The sequence below is a fragment of the Octopus bimaculoides genome, chromosome 11 (assembly GCF_001194135.2).
Source record: "Octopus bimaculoides isolate UCB-OBI-ISO-001 chromosome 11, ASM119413v2, whole genome shotgun sequence".
NCBI classification, from domain to species: domain Eukaryota; kingdom Metazoa; phylum Mollusca; class Cephalopoda; order Octopoda; family Octopodidae; genus Octopus; species Octopus bimaculoides.
In genome coordinates this window covers 41,146,566-41,156,294 of record NC_068991.1, presented here as the reverse complement: position 1 = coordinate 41,156,294, position 9,729 = coordinate 41,146,566, and the positions used below count along the sequence as shown (strand labels likewise).

The 9,729-nt window shown below is 36.1% G+C and overlaps 1 protein-coding gene across 1 annotated transcript in view; it reads left to right on the top strand.

Moving 5' to 3' along the window:
• Positions 1 to 170: 170 nt before the first annotated feature.
• Positions 171 to 9,729, top strand: part of LOC106870546 (L-2-hydroxyglutarate dehydrogenase, mitochondrial) — a 20,952-nt gene continuing 11,393 nt past the window's right edge. Inside the window, exons 1-4 of the mRNA XM_014916672.2 lie at positions 171 to 1,028; positions 4,022 to 4,146; positions 5,492 to 5,643; positions 6,499 to 6,630. Coding sequence (XP_014772158.1) covers positions 907 to 1,028; positions 4,022 to 4,146; positions 5,492 to 5,643; positions 6,499 to 6,630 — 531 coding nt within the window. The 5' untranslated portion in view covers positions 171 to 906. The remainder of the gene's footprint in view (positions 1,029 to 4,021; positions 4,147 to 5,491; positions 5,644 to 6,498; positions 6,631 to 9,729) is intronic.

Here is a 9,729-nt window from a genome sequence, read left to right as displayed (position 1 = left end):
GCAAAAAAATTAACATCGGTCTCCGAAAAAAAATCATTCATTTTCAAAATGTTTCACATAAAAAGCCTTTCCCCCCCACCCCACCTCATCATTTCAAAGGCCGTGGTGGTAAAAATGGAAAAATCCCCGTAACTCCGTCCACACACGTGTGTGTGTGTGCACGTGTGGATGTTTTCTACACCTCTTGACAGCCAGTGTTGATTTGCTTACATTCCTTTCGTTCAGGGATTTGGCAAGAGTAGCTTCAAAAATATATCCTGAGGTCGATTTATTCAACTTAACCCCTCAAGGCAATGCTCCAGCATTGCCGCAGTTCAGCGCCTGAAACAAGAATATATAATATACACACACGCACACGCATCAGATAGCATATAAACTAATATATATACTAAAAAAACCATACTAGTTAACGAGGATTTCGAACTAGTTTGGACCCCAGCTTTAGTGCGGTTAGAATCATGCATGTTCTCTCACATTGTTTATATGTCAGTGAATATCCAGAATAGATCATATAATGTCGATTTGCCATTTAGTATCCGTTGAAAATCACATCACACGCCATAGAGCATATGAGCTAATTTTACTAAATCAACACCAGATTATTTATTGTGGAAGTTAACGGATATATAAACTGAGAAATCTAATCGGTTGGAAGTTAGTTGTCAGTCTCTTTTATAGGAGCTTGTTTTAGGCCAAGGTTAAAAATACTTCTTGAATACAGTTAATATATATCCATATATATCCACATCTATTGTGCGTGTTAGTCTGTATGCTATCGTGCTAATGTTTCGTCTGGCTTTATCAGTGATTGTGTATCTTTTATGAGACGGTAAATAAATGTAAGTGTATATTGTGCTAGACTATCTGGGTCAAAGTGAAAGAAAACAAAAATTGCACACATCGAAAATGGCAGCGACTGTAATAAGTAAAACATTGCTCAATGCCAGAGTGGGTCTCACCGTTCATTCTGGTTTTAAATGGGTTTTTCCTCGTCAATACAACGAAGTTTGTTCTGCAGAGCATACAAAGTAAGTGTGTATTCATCGCATTGCCCACTCCGATAACATCCAAGTTACCTTAACTGTAAACCACACATTACTTTGTAAAAACCGACGTGTAGTTGTTTGTATAAATATAGTTTTCTTCAAGAACTATAATTTTCTTATTCTGATTTTGAAATATTTGACTAAACCTTTGAATATCACCAAGTTATATTTTATTGATTCAGTTTTATATAGCAGTGTCTAGGTTTCGCCGTCCTTTTGCTCCACCTTCGTTGACATAGAATGCGCTATTTTGGAATACTCATGCTTTCAATTTTTTATGGTCATAATCGTAACTCCCATTTTCTAAATATCTATTTTTGCTCCTTATTGTTAAAGTAATTAAAAATATATAAAATGACTAGAACAGCTTTCTGCTGAGCTCACGATAACTGGAATTCGTATTCAAGCGTTATGTAAAATATCTAGTTTTATAGTACATTTTATTTTTGTTTTCAATATTGAATTATAAAAATTATTCATAAATACATTTTTTTAACTGAATTTCTGTACCTAATTTTAACAAAGCCACCAATTTAACTGTTATAAATTATGTAACCATGTTCTAACGTACTTCGACCTGTATCTCTAAAATTCACATCTGTCTGCATGCTAATCTACGAACAAAAAGTTGGGGGGGGGGTCCCCCAACCCCATTATGTATGCCGAGAAGAGAAATATCTCACATTTAGGGTAGGACTGTTCGAATACTTGCTAAGCCCACTGGTCCCCAGAAACTATTATCGGTCCTCCACACGTTAGGTCACTAAGTGTGGCGAGAGTGATCCCCCTTTATAAAGCAAACTCTTGTTTTCTTTTCAACGTTCTTTTTATCATGCAATTCTTTTTTCTTCGTCATAGTTTTGAACAAATTGAAAATATTTAAAACCATCTTAATTTTATAAAACATGGTAATTTGTCTTCTCCTTTCCCCTTTTTCATTTGACATGGGTCCCCCTGGAGTCTTAGTTCCAAACGCTGGTATTGATTTATTGCAATTTTCTATATCCAAGTAGGATCCTACTGGGCACTGTGGTAATATAGTAATAGCACCAGATCTCAAATGTTTTGTAAGAGACAAAGAAATTAGATAATATCAGAACCTTAAAACCTCTTGCTAGTTTCACATAACAAGCATTCTGCTTGTTATGTGAAGTAGCTGTGGATTGCAATAAGTAGCAGAGGGATATGACTATGGTGTTTAAGGGCTTTGTGTACTGGAAAATAAGAGTTGTCTTCTGGTTCATTCCCTCATCACTTTGGCTCAGACCTCTGTGAAGATGGATGATGAAGTTGGGCTTGGTCAAATCAATCAGTATGTCATGTCAAACCTGAGATAATGCCTCACCTTTTTTGTGTACCTCTTTGTTTCAGATGGTAGTAACCAAATTATTATAAAATAAACAAAACGGAGTTCTACTTCAGTACTTGAGTGGTTATCAATAGTAAGAACATTTGGTGTAAAACAAATTGCATCAACAGCAGCAGCAAAAAAAAAAAATCAGGAAATATAAATGTAAAACAGTAAATTAAATACAAAAATTGACACCATTTTTTAAGTGGCTTTGATGCACTAACTATATATACCACATAGAAAAGCGGTTCATACTCTGACTAACTATTAATTGTTACAACATACAACATACTGAAGAAGACCTATCCTGTACTCAAGAAGACCTGCCCTCCACAGCAGAACTATTAATGCCACTCCCACTACTTAAAAGGATTGGCCAGCAAGAGCCCTGTGCTGATACCATATAAAAGCACCTGTGCTAGCACCACGTAAAAAACTCTCATGCTGGCATCACATAATAGCACTCCTGCCTGCACCACATAAAAGTACTTGTGCTGGTGCCATGCAAAAAGCACCCAGCACACTCTGTGATGTGGTTAGCATTAGGAAGGGCATTCAGCCATAGAAACCAAGCCAAATCAGACTGGAAACTGGTCCCACTCTCCTACTTGCCTGCTCCAGTTAAACCATCCAACCAATATCAGCATGGAAAACAGGCATTAAATAATGATGTTGATGTTGATTATTATTATTATTATTATTGAGTGAGAAAGCAGCACATGCCATCAAAGTGACACTGGGGTACAAATATACAAAGCCCAATATACCCATCATGACTACCTGTCCGATAAGGGTACACCAGGCAAATACATCACAACCATATGTGTATGACACGGGGATCTTATATCAAGATAAACAGTGCATGATCTTGTAGATGGGGCCCAGTTAGAATTTTCTTCAGGTTGAGTAACCCATCCCATTCAAAAGGTCCTTGAATAAGGTTTGTTTAAGGATGATGAATGACACACTCATGTTTTCAGACATGAATTATTCAAACCCCAAAGAATTCCTCTCAACACATGGCTATGATGCTCCCCCACTACTTCTGCTCATGATCAGAGATGTACATGCTCAACTGGTTATGGTCAAACAACTAACAAGCAAATCTGTGGTATTGAGCAGAATATTTGTTGTAGCCCACCTTTTATATCAAGACAAAACAATGGACATGATAACACTTCCAATCAGTTAAGATCAAAAGCCATGAGAGCCACCACCTGGTACTGCATCAGGGCATTTATTATTATTATTAAGGCAGTGAACTGGCAGAATTGTTAACATAATGGATGGAATGCTTAGTGGTATTTTGTCTACTGCTATATTCTGAGTTCAAATTCCACCAAGGTTGATTTTGCCTTTCATCCTTTCGGGGTCGAAAACTTAAGTACCAGTTGAGTACTGGAGTCGATGTGATTGACTGTCCCGCTCCCCACAAAATTCAGGCTTTGTGCCTATAGTAGAAGGGATTATTATCATTATTTTTTTTTTCTTCCTATATTATTATATTTCCTATATTCATTTAGTATTCCTCTTTCAATACTCTTTAATTCCACCTTCATTGCCATTTTGATATTTTATTTCTAAGAAAATGATTCTTTTAATTTTATTTTATTTTATTTTACAGTCCCAAAAAAGAATATGATATCGTTATAGTAGGAGGTGGAATTATTGGTCTGGCAACAGCAAGAGAGTTGATTCTTCGACATCCAAATCTATCTTTTGCTGTTTTAGAAAAAGAGAAAGAATTAGGTATGATACTTTTGTTTATGACTTATCTAGTTGAATTGTTTTTATAGAATATATTAAGTATTAACTTTTATTTAAAATTAAATTCTCACTTAAACAGTGTTTAGGTTGTGAATTTCAGATTAAATAGTAAATGAGTCCAAATATTCTATTTTACTTTGTCAAAAAGATTGGATAATTTCATTTGTTTGTGTTGTAGCTGCTTTAAGTTCTTTTCTTTCAATATTCTTTGTTTTTTGTTCAATTGGTTTTGTTCATCTGGTGCTGGTTTGCTTGTTTCTGCTTTTGGTCATAACCTCCCCTTGGCACCTTTCATCGATAATTATGGTAAATATGCTTGCTTTTCAAATTATTCTGTAGAAACACAAAAAGATACTTGAATATTGTTAGCTCTGAGTTATTCTTTTTTTGTATTCACTGTAAAAAGGTGCAGTTAGATATTCGAATACTGTGGGGTTCTTCTTGATTTTGTTTTGCATTGCTGTCTCTCACTACAGCCTGTTTTCATGCAATGGTTCTTCATTCCTTTTGAACTCCTTATGTAGTACATATGAAACTTTAAGTAATGGGGAGCTGAGTCAAACTGTTATTAAATACATGTAACTTCAACCAAATGTGTTGACAGTGACTTTCTTTCATTTGTTCACTCTATATATGCACATACATGCATACATATAAGTTATAATTCATTTTGAGCATTCCTGTTTCAAGTGTTATTTTTCTTTACTCTTAATATATCTGTCCCCTTTATAATAAAGAGGTTATCTTCTTTTCTTCTGAGTATCAAGTATCTACTTAAGGGTCATTCATATCCAGTTCTAAACCACAATTTTCATATCTGTTTGATTGCACCTGAGAAAGTTTATGAGTGATTAATATCTGTATCATGTGGACATGTTTGGAACAACATGGAATTTTCTCAGTACAATAGCTTCAATTTCATATCAGTGACTGTTCTCCATAAAGGAGAGGCAAGTATTTCAACTATCAAGTTGCAGGCAAATTGTGCAGATTTGTGCTAATAGTAAGTGCACAAATGATGAAACACAATAGGTCAAAACTGTTCTGCATTTTCTTGGATTTCTGATCACTGTTTCATTATTACTTTACATATAGGGAGTTTCAGTTTCATTATTATTTGAATAATTTCCCTTTTTATTTTAACCAATTACTTTCACTTCTATCATCAATTTAAAAGTTAATGTTAGCACTGAAATAAGCCATTTGTCAACTATCAAAAATGTATATTCATAACTGTCTTTAACCATCTAATTTTCCTTTTTCTGTGCTAGCTGAGAAATAGAAATAAACAACAGACAAAATATTTTCTATTCTTTATAACCTCTAGCAAAACATCAGAGTGGCAACAACAGTGGTGTTATACATGCTGGAATATACTACACACCTGGGTCTTTGAAGGCAAAGTTGTGTGTTGAAGGCTTCCACAAGGCATACAAATATTGTGATGAAAACAACATACCTTATAAGGAATGTGGTAAGGTAAGTGATCTTTATCAATGGTGAAACTGATTCTTTCATTATCTTAAAGGAAAATCTTGAATGAAAGGTAAATTTAACTCTAACTGGAATTGAATCCAGAAAGTAAAGAAACAACTCTAAATACAAGACATTATAACCAACTCTTTGTTATTTCTGACTTTCAGCACCCTACAAATATTGATTTCTTACATTAACTTCAAATTTGTAGAGGAACAGTGTATAATCAATTGAATGAAGTCCAGTATAGAGTTGTTGGCTATTTTATTTTCCCAGAGGATGAAAAGCTAAATTGATCTCTATGAATTTTAACTCAGAATATAAAAGAACAAAAGTAAATGTTGGTAGGCATTTAGCCAAGGACACTACTGTCACTCTATCTCTCCACTGCCCTTTCCATTATTTCTGTTGTTATTATTGCTGCTGCTTAGGTAGGGAAGAGCAGCCCATCTTCCTCTGTCTGGTGATTATAGCAAAAGAAACAAGTAAGGATTGGTGACCTGAAAATGCATCTGACCATAGAAAATTGACCTAAAAAACTATCATCTGACCCATGCAAGCATGAAAAAGTAGATGTTAAAGCAACGATGATGATGTTGATGACCTTATGAAATTGCTGTTGTTTGTATTCACTCTCTGCAAACTGATGCAGTTAACTTTTTTGGTATAGTATATGTATATTTGTATTTGAATGTGTATTTATGTATTAGGATTGTAAAGAAATTATTGATATTTCTTATCAGTGTCGAAATAATATTAGTCTTACAATTCTGAGTTAAATTGTTGTATGTAAATAATTTTTTTCCTAATTGCTGTTATACGACTAATTATACTTAATCAAGATTATTTTTCTGGCAGTTGATTGTAGCAACGAATCCCGAGGAACTTTCTAGGCTTGATAATCTCTATGAACGAGGACAGAAAAACAATGTGAAAGGTATGAGAATGGTTGGTCCTAAAGAAATAAAAGATATTGAACCAAACTGTGTTGTAAGTTGAACTGAACAAATTGTATACTTGTTTTATTTTTTCACTGTATCACTATTAGATGTTGTTATACAGACTATTAGATGTTGTTATACACCACTGATCACAATGTGCTTCTTTGCATTGCTAAAGGTTTTGAATGATGCCACCCCACTGGCTAGGTGGAATGCCAGCCTGTTGCAGGGTTACTCATTTACAGCTGAGTGGGCTGGAGTATTATCAAATAAAGAATACAATGCACCATCAGTCTAGGAATTGAAGCCACAACCTTACAATCATGAGTGCAACACCCTGTCCAGTAGGCCATGTACCTCCATGCCTTTATCTATTAATTTTCTTAAAATGAAAGTAAACATTACTTTATTATTTTAGACACAGCCATTCATTAGATGTTGACTGGACATCACAATGATTTTAGTACCTTTCAACAGTATCAGCCCCCCCCCTCTCTCTCACACACACACACACAGAGCAATACCAAACAGTACTGACACTAATAGGGAATGGTGTTAGTGTTCTCCTAGTTCACTTTGTAGCATGCTTTTTACTTTTGCTATCGAGATATTGTTGGGATGGTTTGCTTCTTTTGTTGGAGCTGATGTTCATCCTATAACAAGTGGTGTTTAACAATTGGTTGAATATCTTAATTTGACCTGTTGAACAATTGAAGGTACCACCCCACTCCATTAAAAACCTTTAAAAAATTTAGTGTGGCATATATGGTTTAGTAACTGGTTACACAGTAATGAAAGCACCACTGAAAACTTTGTCTTTATGTAATACATTTAGGTCAACTCAGTTTGGTAGAACCCATTTCTCTCTCTCTTATATTTTCATGTGGCTATTGACTGTAGCAGAGTAAGCTAACAAAACCTTCATCATTTTCACAATATTACCACTTACTATCATGTAACGTTATTGCTACTAAGTGGCACCTATTTATAGACAAATAAACTGGGTTAAGTATATTGACCATAGATACAACACAATGACATAACAAGATACAAACAGCTAACTTCTTGGCTAGTTTGCTACATATTTTCATAATATTTCTAACAGATATGCATGTTCAAATTTTGCTAAGTATTCACTACATACAAAAGGCATGAAATAAATTGTAATAAATATATGTAATGATTGAAAACAATTTTAAATATTTGCAATTTTTTCTTTCTTTTGTTTTTCAAATATATGAACTATTATAAACTCGAAAAAAAATGTTAATAATAGGCACTGATGTGACTGTGTGGTAAGAAGCTTGTTTCCCAACCACATAGTTCCAGGTTCAGTCCCACTGTGTAGCACCTTGGGCAAGTGTCTTCTACTAAGGTCTCAGACCAACGAAAGCCTTGTGAGTGGATTTGGTTGAAGGAAACTAGAAATCTGTCGTGTGTGTGCGTCTGTGTTTGTCCCCCACCACTGCTTGACAACTAGTGTTGGTATGTTTACATCCTTGTATCTTAGTGGTTCGGCAAAAGAGATTGATAGAATAAGAGCCAGGATTTTTAAAAAAAGTACTAGGGTCAATTCATTCAACTAAAAGTTCTTCAAAGTGGTGCCCTAGCATGGCTGCAGTCTAATGACTGAGACAAGTAAAAAGAAAAATATATATAATAGGTGCAGGAGTGGCTGTGTGATAAATAGCTTGCTTACCAACCTCATGGTTCCAGGTTCAGTCCCACTGCGTGGCATCTTGGGCAAGTGTCTTCTACTATAGCCTTGGGCCGACCAAAGCCTTGTAAGTGAATTTGGTAGACGGAAACTGAAAGAAGACCGTCGTATATATGTATATATATGTATGTGTGTGTGTGTGTGTGTGTGTGTCTGTGTTTGTCCCCCTAGCATTGCTTGACAACTAATGCTGGTGTGTTTATGTCCCCGTCACTTAGCGGTTCGGCAAAAGAGACCAATAGAATAACTACTAGGCTTACAAAGAATAAGTCCTGGGGTCGATTTGCTTGACTAAAGGCGGTGCTCCAGCATGGCTGCAGTCAAATGATTGAAACAAGTAAAAGAGAAAGAGTATAAAAAAAAAATTCATCTATCAGCCAAATCAATATATAAATCACTGTTCATCAAGGTTGTAGTGTCAGAAGTTTATATGAATGTTCGGCTGCTCTACATTGATAAGAGGCAATACCTCGAAACTAGTCTGTAGATGCCAGACCAGCAAGGGAAAGCGGCTGACCTCCTCTGTTCAAAGGTTGTAATGGACACAGATTCGTGTGTCACATAGCTAGCTAGAGGCGATGACCTCTTGGAGCTAATCAACGGCAGTATTCGTCCTATTTTTAGGACTGCCATGTTGACTTGGCGATAAACATTAACCTAGATATTGTTATTTGAATAATTTAGGAATGGTTGTGTGATTAAAAAGTTTACTTTCCAACCACGTGGTTTCAGATTCATTTCCACTGCATGGAACTTTAGGCAAGTGTCTACTACTAGGATAACCAAAGCCATGTGAATGGATTTGTTTGATAGAAACCTAAAGAACCCCCATCATATCTGTGTGTGTGTGTCTGTGTTAATACCTATAAGGAGATGCTTTTTCCATTTACCAAAATGAATGGAGCCTTGGCCAGGGGGAACTGATGTCATCAGATGATATCCAATGTCCATCAGGTGTTTCGACCCTGAACCGTAACACCCTCCCATTGGTGGGTCAGCAGAGTCACTGCTCCTCATCTCCTGGATTCCAGCTTAACTCCTTTCTCTTGCTCCAAATCCAACAAGAGACTCTTTCAGCTTCCTCTCCCATATCATCATCATCATCGTTTAACATCCACTTTCCATGCTAGCATGGGTTGGACTATTTGACTGAGGACTGGTGAACCAGATGGCTGCACTAGGCTCCAATTTGATCTGGCAGAGTTTCTTCCTAACGCCAACCACTCTGAGAGTGTAGTGGGTGCTTTTACGTGCCACCGGCATGAGGGCCAATCTGGTGGTACTGGCAACAGCCATGCTCAAATGGTGTTTTTTACGTGCCACCTGCTCAAGAGTTAGTCCAGCGGCACTGGCAACGACCTCACTCGAATGTTTTGTTCACGTGCCAGTAAGGCAATGCTGGTAACAAACACTCTCAAATGGTGCTTTTTA